The 17,906-nt window shown below is 35.1% G+C and overlaps 1 protein-coding gene across 2 annotated transcripts in view; it reads left to right on the top strand.

The window, feature by feature from the left end:
- Positions 1 to 17,906, top strand: part of BRCA2 (BRCA2 DNA repair associated) — a 59,359-nt gene that overhangs the window by 2,341 nt on the left and 39,112 nt on the right. The window contains exons 3-11 of one of the 2 annotated variants that reach the window (XM_036905020.2): positions 582 to 827; positions 5,985 to 6,093; positions 6,726 to 6,772; positions 6,863 to 6,903; positions 7,089 to 7,200; positions 7,943 to 7,992; positions 8,245 to 8,356; positions 9,119 to 10,213; positions 12,690 to 17,639. In XM_036905020.2, the coding sequence (XP_036760915.2) occupies positions 582 to 827; positions 5,985 to 6,093; positions 6,726 to 6,772; positions 6,863 to 6,903; positions 7,089 to 7,200; positions 7,943 to 7,992; positions 8,245 to 8,356; positions 9,119 to 10,213; positions 12,690 to 17,639 (6,762 nt within the window). Of the gene's footprint in view, positions 1 to 581; positions 828 to 5,984; positions 6,094 to 6,725; positions 6,773 to 6,862; positions 6,904 to 7,088; positions 7,201 to 7,942; positions 7,993 to 8,244; positions 8,357 to 9,118; positions 10,214 to 12,510; positions 17,640 to 17,906 lie in introns of those variants that run through there. The other variant, XM_057489681.1, reaches the window with a different exon arrangement.

Genomic DNA, 17,906 nt, shown 5'->3' with positions numbered 1-17,906 from the left:
GCAGATGTCAACATTGTAAAAAGAGGAAATAATGCCTTAGTCTTAATATGAAAATAGTTTTGACTTTATGGACCTCCTGAAAGGGTCTTGGGGACCTTCTGCCCAAATGGTCCAACAGACCATACTTTGAGAACCACTATATGGGTGGATAGATCATGGTAGAAATTTTGTCTTTTCTCTTTAACAGAAAATCTTTTTATTTCATTTTCTTTGTGAATCTACATGTCCTTGTACCTATAGATTTATAACATCCACTTAGGTAGTCTTATAATTACCTGAATTGTATCTGTGAAATGCATTCTTACTATGAATGCCTTTGTTTCTGAATCATGACTGTAAGAGAAAGGAGATTTTAGAAGAGCTAATAGAACGAAGAACCGTCTCTTGTAACTCCTGTAAACCTGTTATACCTTACTACAAATTGCTAATAGAGCAGATTAATGATCTATAATTAACATGCTTTAACAAAAGTAACCCACCACCAAAATCCCAAGCATCCTTTTCTTCATTATGATCTTTACTAGCTCATGAATTTTTCTGTCACTGATTAAAACCAAGATGGGATTTTTATTTTCTTACAGATTTAGGGCCAGTAAGCCTTAACTGGTTTGAAGAACTTTCTTCAGAAGCTCCACCCTATAATTCTGAACCTGCAGAAGAATCTGAATATAAAGTCAGCAGTTATGAACCAAACCTATTTAAAACACCACAAAGGAAACCTTATCATCAGTTGGCATCAACACCGGTAACATTCGAAGAGCAAGGTCTAAGCCTGCCACTGTACCAATCTCCTTTAAAAGAATTAGATAAATGCAAATTATGTTTGGGTAAGTAACGTAATGTGATAGACTAGGGGAAAACATGAACTAGCAGTTAAGGTGAACTAGGAATTCAGACAAACCTGTGTTAAAAATTCCAGCTCTGTCATTAACTGTGTCATGTTGATCAAATCAACCTCTTAGGCCTTTCCCCATCTGAAAAAAATGGAGGTGATGGAAATAATACCTGATACCTAATAAGTTTGGATTAAGTAAAATAATGTAGGTACTTCATAAATGTTCCTTTTCTTCCCTCCTTTGAATAATACATCCTGCCTGTTGAGATTTGCCATATTATATATGTATTTTGCTGTACACAAAAACCTAGGATTTATTTGGGTATTAGTTCAACTAAACTATATTTCTGCAGGCTATGACAGAGAATAGAGAAGATTATTTTTATCAGTTTGCTACAGTGTCTCTTGATTTAGTAGCAGTTTCCCTGGCCTGCATTCTAGATGTGTCCAGTCTCATGTAATAAAATATATTCAGTCATTTAAATGTGAATTACCTGCTTGATTAAGTAACATACTCTCCCTTTCTTTGGAGTAGTACTTTCTGGTAAGGGGAGTTAACAGTACACAGATAAGGTAGTCTAAGATTGATATGGTACATGCCAAAAGAAAAGTACAAAAAATACAATGAGAGTTGGGCAAAAAGCACAAATAATACTGGGGGAAATTAGGGAGCGGTTCATTTGAATTAAACCTTGGTAGATGATGAGATTCAGAAATGTGAACATGTAGTAGAGTGATAGTGTTCTGGGCAGAAGGAAAACATGAGGAAGAATAGGTAGTTTGTTAAAAAGAAATAGAAGTATGAGATTAACTGGTGTGTTGCATGTCTGAAAGGGACCAATGAACAACATATGACTAAAAAGAGTAGAATAGAGACAAGCATTGAATGCCAGGCTAAAGAAATTGAATTTTTTTGAGAGGTTTTTGGGCAGAGAAATCCCATGCAAATTGTTCATGCTTTTTCCTGCTTCAAACTTTTGATTACCTCCCCCTTGCCTTCATGATATAAGCCAGAATCCTTAACGATAAACAAGGTCCTTTATAATCTGGTCTCTCATTAATTCTTGCCTCATCTTGCCGTAATCCCTCTGTCACCCATCCTGAATTTACCATTCATTCATATAGAATTTCTTTTCAAAACTACCATGCTGTGTGGCCCTTTGTACGTTGTTGCCTCTGCCCAAAATGTACTACCTTTTTGTCTAGCTAATTTACAGTCATCTTTCAGACCTTATCTGCTTCTGGAAGTAGTCCCTGTCTCACTCAGCTTCTAGTGAAGGGGACTTACATAAGCAATTATAGTGTGATAAATACTATGAGAGAGGAAATTCATGGTACCAGAAAATGCACACACAAAGTGGATATAGATAATGTACAAAGATTTTCTTGTATGTTACTAGATACCAAGTGGCATACAGAATATTCAGTAAATATTTGTAGAGTAAGTGAATATTTGTTTTGCTTTAGAAAGCCTAATAATCTGGAAGCAATCTTTGGAGCATGTTTTTTAAAATGTGATGCCTGGACCATCAGAATCTCCTGAAGTGCTGATTGACAGGGAAGACTCCAGGCCCAACTCAGAATCTCTTAAATTATAATCTCTGGAAATAAAGCCCATGAATGTATATTTAAAACTAATTGCATGATTCTTATGGAAAGGGAAGTCTGCAGGCAGGACATGAGTTAGTAGACATGTAATGGTCCAGGGGCAGGAAGGACCTTAATTAGAGTGATGGTAGTGAAAGCCAGTACACAGGGCAGAAACTACAGGGCCCTGCAGCAGCCCGGATACGGAGACTCCCAAAGAAAAGGTCAAGTTACAGGTCTAGAACATGACTATGTTAGAACATAGACATTGGAAGCTCTGAAGAAAAGCAAGTATGAGAAGGAAAAACCTTGAAAGGATATAAAAATTAGGCTGAGTTTTGGACCGCAATTTGAGACTAATGGGATTTTAAGGTGGAGATGTCCTGAAGGCTTTGGGACATGCAAGACTGAAACTAAAGAAATAACACAGGCAGGAGAGAAAGATACAGAAATCATCTATCTGTGTGGAAAGTGATCACATAACGATGAGAAAATTGATGATGATGACCCTTGAATAGAATCTTCAGGAATAGTTAGCGGATGAAATGCCAAAGGGAACACAGGAGAGAGACTAATCCATTCAACAAATACTCCACTCTTGCAGGTGTGGTACCCGATGCCCTGTTGGGTGTTCAGGATACAAACATGAATAAGATGACCTTTCACCTCTAGTAACTCAGTCTTACACAGGAGAAAATATGGATATGTATGTTACAGTAGGTGCATGTACTGAGCGCTGTGCTGTGGGCATAGTAAAAGGGGCAGCCGTCTCTCAGTGTGGTCAGGAAAAGTTCTGTGAACCAGTTTATGCGAATCTACTCCGTTTGGAAAGACGCCTGGAGCTGGTGGTTTATTCTCTAATTGTAACCTGATGGAGTGATCTGTCCATAACCAGGGAAAAATAGGAATGAATTTATGCGGCCACTCTGGACTTGCTGCAGAAGTTAACTTTTTTATGGTGGTGGTTGTACATAAGTTGGCTGTAGTCTCTTGAGACCTTCTGCCTTTTTTTTTTGCTTTATGTTCAGTGTTGAAGTGTAAGAGTTAGACTTAAGCTGGTTTTCTACCTACTTTGTTCAGTTTTAACATCTAATACATTAGTTTAAAAAAAATCTCCCTTAAAGTTCTTTGAGGAAATGTGTTATTTCTGCTTTTCAGCAGTCCTTCCTTTTGTATGTAATCATATCAGTTTATCTCACCATTACTCAGCTTATTTATGAGATTCTGAAGTTATGTAAGAAATGTTCATTTCTATATGAACTTGCTTTTGCTTGTTTCATTTTTTTACATTCTTTTAATAGTTGGGTTTCTTTTCATTGCTGAGCCATTGTTGATACTTTATTATTAACTGAAGTTCTTTGTTTACATTAGAGTTCTTTGTACAGGTTTGTGCATTTTGACAAATGTATAATGACATGTATCCACCATTACAGTATCATACAGAATAGTTTCACTCCTCTAAAAATCCCTAATGCTCCACCTACTCACCCCTCCCTATCCCTGAAACCCTGGCAACCACTGATCTTTTTACTGTCTATAGTTTTGTCTTTTCCAGAATGTGGTGTCTTTGGAATCATGCGGTATGTAGCCTTTCCATACTGGCTTCTTTCACTTAGCAATATAAGGTTCCTCCACATCTTTTCATGGCTTGATTGCTCATTTCTTTTTTATCACTGAATAGTACTCTGTTGTATGGATGTATGAGTTTGTTTATTGAGTCACCTACTGAAGGACAGTGATTGCTTCCAAGTTTTGGCAGTTACAAATAAAGCCACCATATCATATGCAGGTTTTCGGGTAAATCTGTTTTCAACTAATTTAGGTAAATAACAAGGAGCAAGATTGCTGAATATGTCGTAGGAGTATGTTTAGTTTGGGAAGAAACTGCAAACTGTCTTCCAAAGTGACTGTACCATTTGGCATTCCTACCCGCACTGAATGAGAGTTCCTCTTGCCCCACATCCTCACCAACTTTTGGGGGTGTCTATGTTTCGGATTTGAGTCATTCTAATAAGTGTGTAGTATCTCATCTTTTTTAAGTCTTTTTTTCTTCTTTATTAGGATCTTTGCTTAAGTCAACAGAGAAAAAGGTGAAATTTCAAAAAATACATTTTGCTACTTTTTACTGTCTTTAAAGTCTCTAGAGGAAGAGGTTAGATATTTTATTGAAGTGGAGTTTTTAAGTCACATGTACATTTGGTTTATTAGTGATTATTTCTATTCCCTGTTACTTGAGAAATGAAAATATAACACAATTGTTTCTGTCTGTGCTGCTACAAATAGTTTTCAGTTTGGTCTTAGCTTTACTTTATTACACTGATAACAGTTTATTTTTCCCAAAGGTTCTCCAGGTTAGACATTATTGGATCAATTAAAACAACTATTTTTAAAAGCAATTTTTATTTGTTTTTTATTAAGGTATCATTGATATTAAAAGCAATTTTTAAGAGTAATAATGAGTGTCTTGAGTGCCACTTTTGTGATACAGAAAATAGGAATGTTGAAAAACTGTAATAGAATTTAATAGAACTACATGTAGCTTTAGAAACCCTGTTTGAGCATTATTGCTTAGAAAGCATGTATTCAACAACGGAAGTATTAGGTGTCACAATCTACAACCGAGTGTTCTAATCATTGCTAATTCAGTTAGCCAATATTTGTAGAGTGACTGAAACATGTCAGGCAATTATTGCAGTTACTGAGGATACAGTGATAAATCAGATCTCTACCTCAAGGAGCTCACAGTCTAATAGGGAAACAGGAGCTATGTACGGTAAATCTGCAGGGAACACATCAGAAGGGTAGTCACTTAATCTCACCTTAGGGACCTTAAAGTTTTCTGGAAGAGGTAGTTTCAAAATGGAAGCCTGGAAGAGGATGTTCCAGGTCAAGATAAATAAAAAGAGTAAGAAATAGTTTATACAAAGGCCTAGAGAGAAAGAAAGCATTCTTGCAGGATATGCAAGTGGTTGGATATGGCTAAAGTAGTGTGTGAAAGAGTGTTATCATAGAAATTAAGAGGTCAGACAGAAAGGCCTTGTTAGTAGGGAGTTTTGTTTTGGAGTTAGAGCTTGACCTTGAGAACAAGATCTTGAAAAGTTTTCCGCAGAAGAATGATATGGTCAGATTTGGTACCTTGGTGGGTTTTCAGTAAATGTCTTTTCCTTTGTTCTTTATCTTCCATGATACCATTGTAATATGTATAAATTAATAGGACATACCACATTCTACTTTGTATTTCATTTGTATGCATTTCAGAAAATTTTCCCTACCAAATGTATTATGAATTCCTTGAGATTAAAGCTCTGTCTTGAATTATGTTACCCAGAATGTCTTATGCATATTCTATATTTAATTAGTTGTTGAATAGGGCAGATATCCTTTGAGCCATCCCTTTTTGGGAGGAATCAGCAAACTGAGAAAGCAGTTCAGACTGAATCACCCCTACCTCTGTATAGTGTCCTTCCCAGTATAGATGAGACCTTTTTTTTGGTATTTACAGAGAGTGAAAATTCACAGTCCAGAACATATACATCCTCACTAAATTATTGTACTGTTTTAGGAACAGATACTACCAGTAGTAAACATAAAAGCTGTTGTACAATGAAGGCTAAAATGGATCAAGCAAATGATGTTACCAGCCCACCTCTAAACTCTTGTCTTTGTGAAAGGTATGATGAAGCTATTACATTAAAATATTTAGTGAGACCTTTTCCCGTATATGATATTTGTTTTACAGAAATGCATGTAATTTTCCTGCTATTATTTTGACTGAGAGCCTGGTGGAGAATCTTTTATTTTTAACTCATCTAGTTGTAGGTTGAGCCATTTAATACAATAGTTTTTACATCAGAAATGTTTACTTTGCTTTTCTTATAATGTTGAATTCACTGGTTTTTGTGTATGTCCTGTAAAATTTTAAATAACAAAAATATTGGTGAAAAGCAATACCCTTGAAATACCAGTTTAAAATAAATTGTGTACTTTGAATCTTTAAAAAGAATATGATGTTACTTTAGATTCACTTCACATAACTTTCAAATTCAAAATATACAGTTCTAGCAGCTGAAATTTGTGAGTACTTTATACATTACTTTCAGTGGACATTTTAAACATGATTTGGTGGTTACTTGATTTTTCAGGAAATATTTATTTTTTAAAAAGCAAAGATACTAAAGGTATAAGTCTAATAATTGATATGACTTAGAGTTCTTTTTTTTTAACAATAAAATTAGTATTTTGTTTCTTTTTGCCATTTGTTGTCTTTCAAATAATCTGAGGGATTTGTTTTGTTTTGTTACAGTCCTGTTCTACGATGTGCACATGTAACACCACAAAGAGGAAAGTCAGGTATGATTAAAAACAAGGATTTTATTTTTAAAATATCTGGATTTTAATAAAAAATAAAGCTTAGTAATTTTTCCCTTGTTTTACCCCCAGTGGCATGTGCAAGTTTATTTCATACACCAAAGCTTATAAAGGTAAATATTCTGCCTAGTTTATTTTTATTGTGCAGTAATTGAGAATTTGACACATGTCATACCTATGCCCTGAGATTTATAGATGTGTACATGTGGTCTCACGTGAACACTCAGTAAATGATAACTGAAAAAATTCTTAATTAGCAGTGCATCTCTCTGAAACAAACTGTTTTCTTTATTTCCAGGGTCAGACACCAAAACGAATTTCTGAAAGTCTAGGAGCTGAGGTGGATCCGGAAATGTCTTGGTCAAGTTCTTTAGCCACACCACCAACCCGTAGTTCTACTGTGCTCATAGGTAATATTGGTAAATGTGTAATATACGGGGACAAAGACAATCTTGATAAATTGCCATCTCTAATGCATCTGTTAAAAAGAAAATATGAAAAGATTGATGATAATTAGATTATAGTATCTGATAAGTGTGTTAGTAGTTCAGAATGATTTTAGTGTCGATTGGAATAAATCACAAGTATGTTAAGTGGTATTCTATGAGTCAAATTAATTTATGCAAACCAGGATTTTTTTATTCCAGCAAAAATACATTCCATTTTCCTTCTTTGTTATTTGCGAATTTAACTTTCTTTTGTTGCTCAAATGAAATAATATAGGTAAAAGTATGTTGAAAAGTAAGAAGTGTTTAACAAATGATATGCGTCCAGAAAATAAATGATAAAGTGTACAGACTTCACCTTTTAAGTCATGACTTCACAGCTTCATCTGATTTTCCAAGTCTTTGTGGACAGTATTACCTTATAGTCGGGATCACCAAACCTGACTACAAGGTAATATATATATATATATAGTTTTTTTCACCTTATGAGCAGTACTAAGGAAGTAAATGTAGCTTATTCACTATGTTGATTGGCCTTTCTAATTACTCTGCTTGGGTCAATTTATTTTGTTTCAAATGTGTTATTTAATCCAGTAGTGTATGTGTCTTTCGATGTCCTATCAAAAAAATACATACGTTTTTGCATTAACTTTAGTGGGCGATGGGTAATACAGTGCAGGTCAGCTGAATTCTGTTTGTTTTACAGTCAGAGATGAGGAAGCTTCTGCCACTGTATTTCCTGATGACACTGCTGCTGTAAGTAAATATGGCAAGTTGTTGGGTACACTGTCGGAACTGCTTGTCATTTTAGAATGCCTTGGAAACTTACTTGCATTCATTCGCTAATTCATGATTTATCTAAGCTTTTGAGAAAGTCACTAAACCTGTTCCTATATATGATTTTCTTTGACTTCCTATGAAACTCTGCCGTCTCTCTAAGAATAAGTTAAGTATGTATGCATAGTAAGAATTTTTTCTACTCATAATTTTTAAATATAACTTTTGCAGACTTGGAAAAGCTATTTTTCTAACAATGATGAAAGTCTGAAGACAATTGATAGGTTGATTCCTTCTGTACCAGATAATGAAAACAAAAATCAGGGAGAAGCTAAAAGCCATGGTAAGTCCTTATGTTTAATTGAACTACTGCTTTTAACTGACATCATTGAAGTATTGCTTCTCTTAAGCAGAAAACGCATTGGTTCTCCTTTATTGATTACTAAAGGTATTAACGGTAGAAACTAACTTGACTTAGATGAAAATGTTTAAACATCATGCTAAGACAATACTATACAAGATGATATTGTGACACAAAAACAAAATCCACTACTCAAAACTTAGAGATCAAGATAAGACTTACAATTAACAAAATATAAAGGCCTTATTTTATGTTTTCTAATTAGAAAGTAAATATATATACTGAAATTTACCTCATAAGGTCACCAGAGCATTGTTCTTAGTTTGTGCATGTGTTTGTATAGATGGATTGGATATCTGTGTATGGGTATATATGTATGCATAAAATCAGATTTTACCCTCAGTTACTGTAAGGCCACAAAACTAAACCATCTGTTTTGATCTTACAATATTCAGTTGTGTATATAAAGTAAGACTGGGTGTAGAACTGGAAAAGAAAGGTTATTAGGGATTGGAGTATGGATAAAAGGCTTTGGGTACATTGAAATCAATCTAGTAGAACAGGACAAGGGTCTCACCAAAATAAAATTAAATAAAAAAATAGCTAGCATTCTGGATAACCTTTTAAATGCTAAGTTATGTGTTATTTAGTGTATTTATTTCTGATACAGGTTGAGAGAATAGTATAAATTATATGGTTGTCTTTAAAATGTTACTAACATGCTTCTGTTTTAAATTTTAACAGGATTGGGGAACACGTTAGGGAGTTCATGTGGTAAAGTACATAGCTGCAAGGACCATTTTGGAAATTGTATGCCAAATGTCATGGAAGATGAAGTGCATGAAACAGTTGGAGATGTTTCTGAAGGAGATAGTGTTTCATTATGTGTTTCTAAATATAAAACAAGAAATCAAAAAACAAGAATTGGCAATACCAGGAAAAATATTTTCAGTGAAACAAAAACCAGTGACTATGAAGAAGCTAAAAAACAAATGAAAGTAAATGAACATTCATTTGCATCTGAAATGGAACGAAATGACAGTGATGCATTAGATTCAAATGTAACGAATCAGAAGCCGTTTGGGAATGGAAATGACGGGATCTCCAAGGAAGCTCTGCCCTCCTCGGCCTCCGAATGGTCTCAGCTAACCCACTCAGTTCTAAATGGAACCCACATGGAGAAAACACCCCTACGGCGTATTTCTTCTTGTGACCAAAATAATGCAGAAAAAGACCTCATAGACACAGAGAAAGAATATACCAACTTTATTACATCGGAAAATTCTTTGCCACATATTTCAAGTGTACCAAACACAGAGAAGATACTAAACGAGGAAACAGTGGTAAATAAGAGAGCTGAAGGGCAGTGTGTTGCATCTCATGAAGATTCCATTCTTGTAAAGCAAATGTCTGAAACTTCTCTAACACCTTCTCCACCTCAGGGTATCAAAAAATCTATATTGAGGATAAAAGAAGAACCTGAAAAGACATTCAGTCCAGTTTTCTCAAATAATATGACTGATCCAAACTTCAAAGAGTCTGAAGCTCCTGAAGGTAGATTGGAAATACATACTCTTTGCTCACAGAAAGACGATTCTTTATGTACAAGTTCACCTGGTATTAGAAGCTGGCCGGCCACTATCAGACCTACTTCTGTGACTTTGAAGAAAGAGGGTTTAATATCCACTTTGAAAAAGAAAACAAAAAAGTTTATTTATGCTATAAGTGATAAGACATCTTATCAAGGACTAAAAATACAAAAAGACCAAGAAACAGGACTAATTAACTGTTCAGCCCAATCTGAGGCAAACGGTGTTGAAGGACCACTTAAATTTGCAGGTACCGTGTGTGTGTGTGTGTGTGTAGTGCATATATTTTGTGGGTGGTGACAAGTTCTTTTATTTTTGTAGGTAAAATCTCTGTTATCTTTTTAAAAAACGTACAGCCTGCTTTTCTTGTAGTTTTTCTGATTTTCTTTCTATAGTTTCTTTTTTTTTGGCTTTTTATATTCTCTAATATCTTATATTCAGTACCAGGCAATGTCTGCATTATTGTTTTGGCCTCTTGATTACCAGTGATCAAAATCATTTCCTTCAAACTTATTGGATCAGTTTGCATTGTATATGTAAAACCATCACTCTTGAGACAGAGCAAGTAGTTTATAAGCATCAAGAGCTTAACTACTTAATTCCTGCTTTAATTTTCAGGTTTACTATATCCAAATTTAACAACTCTGGAAATATGCTATTTACGATGTATTTTCTCTAAAGCATGTTAAAAAAAAAAAAATTCTGTTGCTAGCTGACTTTAATGTAAGCCAGTCGTAAAATCTGTTTGTTGTTAGATAGTTTGCCTAAATATTTAGAGATTGCTTGGAGTAATAACTGTCTCTTGATATTGAGAGTGTGCACAGTGAAACTCAGTTTTATATTTGAGCAACAACTAAAAATTTTATTGGTAGATAGACTGTATGTTAAAAAGGTGTTCTATCTTCCAAGAGAAGATCTTGGTGAGTGGACTATCTCAGTGAGTAAGTTTAGTGGAACTGGAAGACAGAGGGACTGTTTTAAGATTTGGGTTAATTTCTAGAGAAAAATGTTTGATGCTGTATATATCAGAGTTAAAACCACTGAAACATCTAATATGTAGAAATGGCTACTGATTAAATGAGATTAATAATTTTGATTTGTTAATAGGAAATTCAGAAGATAGTTAAAATTAACAGAGCAGTTTAACTCATTTGCCTTTATAATTGAGATTAGATTCTCTTTCAGTCCTTTCATATGTAAAAACTTTTTAAAGGTTGGTTTTTTGTGTTTTTGTTGTTCTGTTTTTTCAGTAAGAAAGACTGAGTTAACCAAAGGAAATGGTTACTTTTGTTACAAGTTGAGTTTATTCTCCTGGGTTCTTGTCCCTGCCAGCAACAAAAAAATTGAAAGACAGAGACACAGTAGCAAAATAGAATGAAAGTTTTATTTAAATACACTCCAAGGGAGGAGCTGGACAAAGTCAAGGTAGACAAAGGCAGGAAATGGATGCTCATTGAACTCCTGCTGGGCATTGGGCAAAATCCCTTGCCAACTCCTAAAGCCAGGGTCACCTGGTGTCCAGTGTCTACTTGAATCTACATGGTGTGGGAACTAAGTCCCTACCACCCCAGGATTTGGGGGTGCCAAAAAGCACTGGATGGAGTGGGGTAATATTCTGGGAACTACCGAAAGGCAAAGAAAGGAGATTTTCAGGCAGGCTACTAAAGAGCACACTCGTGTAGCTGCAGTGCTGTCTGGGTCACCCAGGCGATAAGAACTTGCAAGCCCCAGAGTTCTCAGTAGTCCCTCCCTGCTTACCTGGAGTAGAACAGAGAGAATGACACACTTGAAGAAAGGGGAGTGTGGGCAACCTCAGAGAAGGAGGCATACTTAAGGGTTTAGGGTTTCACAGTGCCTTTTGGGTAAGGGTCAGCATAAGGCATGATGTATACAGGTGATTCATAATTCCTATGAAGTTTTGTCTTAAGAATAGTGTTATTTAAGTAACTGTGTTGGTCTAGATCTCGGCATTCTTGATCCACATAGATTCGTTTATACTTCGGAGGTCTATCACCTGCCCTGGTTATAGTTTCTTGATTAAGGGGCTGGAAGAAGAGGAACAGCATGTAGATTAAAGAAGAAGCTGGGCCTTTTTCTCAGGCCTGCTAGACTTTATAATGGCACGATCTCATTGACACAGTAAAGATATGGGCTGCACTCTGATACTTTTCTTTATCTGGGGAATATCTGGACATTGCAAGTTACTCGTGGCCTTTGAAACTTCAACTAATTAACTCATTAACTGTGAGTCTTTTCTGGCTTTCTAGTTTTATCTGGTTAACTCTTTTAGTTGCTTTTAGTGGGCTCCACTGGCCTTATTCTCCCACCATCCGCTCATGTTTGTTTTTCTACCTAACACTTTTCTAATTCCTTTGTCTTGCTATTCTGTCTTCTATTACACCAATATTATGAGTTTTTTCCAGTTTTATTTTCCCGTAAAATTACTTTGAATTTTACTTATGGTAGCTAGCTGCTTTCTGGAACTGTATACTGTTGATTGCGTCGATACATACAAAAAAAAATGTGAGGTCCTATTTATCTTTAGTTGGAAAATATAACTTCAAAATATGGATTATTTAGAATTCTTTCTGTTTTAAACCTAATTGTCACCTCTTGCTTTTCATGTAATTCTTGTTTTAGACGCTATCTTTTTAACTTAGTGGAAAATCTTTAGTGAATGTAACTCATGGTACTTTAACTTTATCACTTTATGTCTTTATGCTTAGGTTTATTGCATTCTTCTGCAAAAAAAAACAGTTTACAGAATGACTGTGAAGAACCAACTTTGTCTTTAACCAGCTCTTTTGGGACAATTCTGAGAAAATGTTCCAATAATGAAAGTAGTTCTTGTAATAATAAAATGATATCTCAGGATCTTAATTATGAAGAAGCAAAAATTAAGGAAAAACTGCAGTCATTTATAACAACAGAAACGAACCGTCTGTCATGCTTAAAGGAAAAGGATTGTGAAGATGATCCAAATAGCCAGAAAGTTTCAGATATAAAAGAAAAGGTCCTGCCTACAGTAGATCAGCCTGCAGTGCCACATTCAGAAGTGGAATGGAGTAATGTTCACCTGCAGCCCCAGAAAAGCTTTTCATATGACTGTGAGAATTCCAGCATTTTAACTCCTGGCTCCAAGGACCCTCCATCAAACCCAGTTGTGATTTCTGGCAGAAAAGAATCATATAAAATGTCAGAGAAACTAAAATGTAAGAATTTTAAAGCTGATTTTGAATTAACTAAAAATATTCCCATGGAAAAGAATCAAGATATATGTGTTTTAAATGAAAATTCTATAAAAGCTGAGCTGTTATCACCTGGAAAATACACAAGAGTAGCCTCACCTTCTTCAAAGGCACAATTCAACCAAAATACAAATCCCATTGTAATCCAAAAAGACCAAGAAGAAACTACTTTAATTTCAAAAATAACTGTCTGTCCAAACTTTGAAGAACTTTTACCAGACCATGAGAGTAATTTTGTCTTTCAAACAACTAATGAAAGGAATATTCCTGTCTTTGAGAATGGGAAGGAACTTAACAAGGCAGACCTCAGTTGCGTAAGAGAACCTATAATCAAGAACTCTACCAAAGTACTAGGTACAGACATAGATGGCAAACAAACCAAGGTGCCCATTACAAAAAATTTTGATTCCTCAACTACAGTCCATGATCCTACAGAGAAGAACAGAAATAGTGTAGAACAGCAACTACGAATGACACTAGGTCAGGATTCAAAATCACAAATCACTTTGGATATAGATACGAAATCAAATAGAAACGACGACTACATGGACAAATGGGCAGGACTCTCAGATCCAATTTCAAATCACAGCTTTGGAAATGGCTTCAGAACAGCTTCTAACAAAGAGATAAAACTCTCTGAACACAACATGAAGAAAAGTAAAATGCTCTTCAAAGATATTGAAGAACATTATCCTACTAACATAGCTAGTGTTGAAATTGTAAATACCATACCATCAGGAAGTCCAAAGAAACTAAGCAAACCTCATGCATTTGATTCCCAGTCAAGTAATATTGTATCTGGGTATGTGCAGAGTAGTACGTTTGTTTCTGAGAGTGAAAACAGTCACACAACTCCTCTAAATTTAAAGCAAGATTTTAATCCAAACCATAATTTAACACCTAGCCAAAAGGCAGAAATTACAGAACTTTCTACTATATTGGAAGAATCAGGAAGTCAGTTTGAATTTACTCAGTTTAGAAAACCAATCCACATAATACAAAGCAATCCATTTGAAATGCCTGAAAAGCAGATGACAGTCTTGAATACCATGTCTGAGGACTGGAAGGATGTTGGTCATCTTACAGTGAGTGCCCCATCTGTCAGTCAGGTAGATGGCAAGGAATTTGAAGGTATAGTTGGAGGTAAGCAAAAGGTGGCTTGCTTGTTGAAAACCAACTGTAACAAAAGTGCTTCTTGTAGTTTAACAGATAAAAAGGAAGAGTTTGGAGGCTTTTATTCTGCTCGTGGCACAAAACTGAATGTTTCTAGTGAAGCACTGCAAAAAGCTGTGAAACTTTTCAGTGACTTTGAGAATATTAGTGAGGAAACTTCTGAAGAAGTAGATCCAAGAAGTTTCTCTTCCAGTAAATGTAATGATTCTGTTGTTGCAATGTGTACGAGAGAAAATTACAGTAAAAACTTAAATGAGAAAAGTAATAAATGCCAACTCATACTACAAAATAATATTGAAATGACTACTGGCATTGTTGAAGAAAATACTGAAGATTACAAAAGAAATAGAGAAAATGGAGATAAATATACAGGTGCCAACAGAAATATTTGTAACTTAGAAGAATCTGATGGCAATGATTCAGGTAAAAGTGAGACAGTTTGTATTCATAAAGATGAAAATGGCTTGCCATGTATTGATCAGCACAACATATATCTAAAATTACCAAGCCAGTCTACAAAGGAGGGAAACATTCAAAATAAAGAAGATTTGTCAGATTTAACTTGTTTGGAAGTTGTGAAAGCTGAAGAAACGTTTTGTGTTAATATATCAAAAAAAGAACAGTTAACTGCTTGTAAGATGAAGCAAAGTATGAAAGATTTTGACATCTTTGATATATCCTTTCAGACTGCAAGTGGGAAAAATATCACAGTCTCCAAAGAGTCATTTAATAAAGTTGTAAGTTTCTTTGATCAAAAATGTACAGAAGAAGAATTGAATAGCTTTTCAGACGTCTTCGATTCTGAATTACTTCCTGGCATAAATAGCAATAAAGTAGACATTTTAAGTCATGAGGAGACAGATATGGTTAAAGACAAAATATTGAAAGAAAGCGACCCAGATAATATTGATAATCAATTACTGATTCTGCAGCAAAGACCAGAATGTGATATTGAAAAGATCAAAGAACCTACCACGTTGGGTTTTCATACAGCTAGTGGGAAAAAAATTAAAATTGCGAAGGAATCTTTGGACAAAGTGAAAAGTCTTTTTGATGAACAAAAGCAAGATTATAGTGAAATCACTAATTTCAGCTACAAAGCAGCAAAGACACTAAAGGACAGAGAAGAATGTAAAGCAGGGCTTGAATTAGCCTGGGAAGCAGTTGAAATAACAACTGCCCCGAAGAATAAAGAAATACAGAATGCTCTAGAGGAGAAAAAACTTATTTCTAATGAGATTGCCTTGCCACCTGAGCTCTTAAGTGATAATTCATGCAGACAAACTGAAAATCTCAATCTATCAAATATTATCTCTCTGGAAGTTAAAGTACATGAAAATAGAGACAAAGAAACATCAAAAAGTCCAACAACTTGTTATACAAGTCAGTCCACTAGCTCAGCCATTGAAAATTCAGCTTTAGCGTTTTACACAGGACATGGTAGGAAAATTTCTGTGAGTCAGGCTTCACTATTTGAAGCAAAGAAATGGCTTAGAGAAGAAAAATTGGACGATCAGTCAGGAAAAATAAATGCTGCCCAGGTCATATGTTTAAAAGAGTATCCTGAGGATTATGTAGGAAGTCCTCCATGTGGGTATAGTTCAAATAGTATCATACCTGAAAAGAACAGAAATCATCTCTCTGAAAAACAAGATTTAACATATTTAAGTAAGAGCATGTCTAACCGTTCTGATTTTTACCATTCTAGTCAAGTATATACTAAATCAGAATATCTCTCAAAAAATAAAACTGCTAATTCTGGTCTTGAGCCAATTGTGAGAGAAAAAGACACTGGTTTTTCTGAAGTAATGTCCGCTGTAAGAGAAGCAAACACACACCCACAAACTCTAAATGAAGATACTTGTGGTCAGAAAACTGTGACTAACTCTTCATCACACAAGAATAGAAACACAGCTACTAAAGTACCCATATCTGAATCAAGCAATTTTGAGATAGAGCCACCTACATTGAGTAAAGCAAGTGGTAGAAGAGTCTTTTTTTCACATGAAACAACAGTGAGAGAAAGATTTACAGACACCTGCAGTGAAGAGATTGAGCAAAGCACTGAAAGTAAGTCAGGCACGCACCAAACAGCAACTGTGGCAGGTTATCATAACACTTCGGAAGATTCCGAGGATATTATTTTTCCTAACTCTCTGGATAGTAAAGAACATAGTATGCATTCACATAAGGTTTTTGCTGACATGCAAAGTGAACAAATTGTACAACACAACCGAAGTACGTCTGGTTTAGAGACTGTTCCTGAAATGTCACCTTGTCAGATTAATTTTAAAACAGCCCCCTCTGACATATGTAAATATAATATGGGGAAGCTTCCCGAGTCAGTCTCTTCTATGAATGCCTGTGGGATTTTTAGCACAGCAAGTGGAAAGTCTGTACAAGTATCAGATGCTTCATTACAAAAGGCAAGACAGGTATTTTCTAAGATAGAAGAAAGTGCCAAGCAACTCTCTTCCAAAGTACCATTTAAAAGTAATGAAGAACATTCAGGCAAGTTCGCAAGAGAAGAAAATACTATAACACATACTCCCCCAAATTTGCTGTCTTCTGCTTTCTCTGGATTTAGTACAGCAAGTGGAAAACAGGTTCCAGTTTCTGAACGTGCCTTACACAAAGTTAAGGGAATGTTGCAGGAATCTGATTTAGTCAGAACTGAATATAGTCTTCAGCATTCATCTACATCTACAGAAGATTTATCAAAAATACTTCTTCTATCTTGTATTGATGTGAGAACCCCAGACCACTCTGTAAACTCCAAAGTGGAAAAAGCCTACAGTAAGGAATGTAAATTATCAAATAACTATGACATCGAAAGTGATTCTTCAGAAGGTAATTGCTCAGTTAAAGTTTCTCCATCTCTCTCTCAGTTAAAGCAAGACAAACAACAGTTGGTATTAGGAACCAAAGTATCACGTGTTCAGAACATTCATCTGGGAAAAGAACAAGCATTGCCTAAAAATATAAAAATGGAAATTGGGAAAACTAAAACTTTGCCTGATTTTCCTGTGAACACAAATACAGAAATTTGTTCTGCTTACTCCAAAGACCCAGGAAACTATTTGGAAACAGAAGCAGTAGAGATTGCCAAAGCTTTTATGGAAGATGGAGAGCTGACAGATTCTGAATTGCTAAGTCATGCCAAACACACACTCTTTACATGCCAAAACAACAAGGAAACAGTTCTGTTGAATTCAAGAATTGGAAAAAGAAGAGGAGAATCACTTGTCTCAACTGGTAAGTGTCTACTTTTTCCTTTTAGTTTGCCAATCACTTTTTAAATTAAGTCCCTAATACCCTTAGAATGCTAGTTTATAGCAATTAGGGTATATTTTAAAAACTAAGTATCTTTTTTCAGGCTTTAAATATAATTTGGGGGAATGTGATTATTTTAATATCGCTCTTGATATCTCTGAGGCTTTGTACCAAGAAGTCATGTTTCTCTTAATGTATTTTTAGAGACTATTAATATAGTTTTAATTGAGAAATTGTGTTAAAGGTTTG

This window comes from Manis pentadactyla, chromosome 2 (genome assembly GCF_030020395.1).
Source record: "Manis pentadactyla isolate mManPen7 chromosome 2, mManPen7.hap1, whole genome shotgun sequence".
NCBI classification, from domain to species: Eukaryota; Metazoa; Chordata; class Mammalia; order Pholidota; family Manidae; genus Manis; species Manis pentadactyla.
Note: the sequence above shows the minus strand (reverse complement) of the source record. Positions and strands in the feature narration are given on the sequence as shown.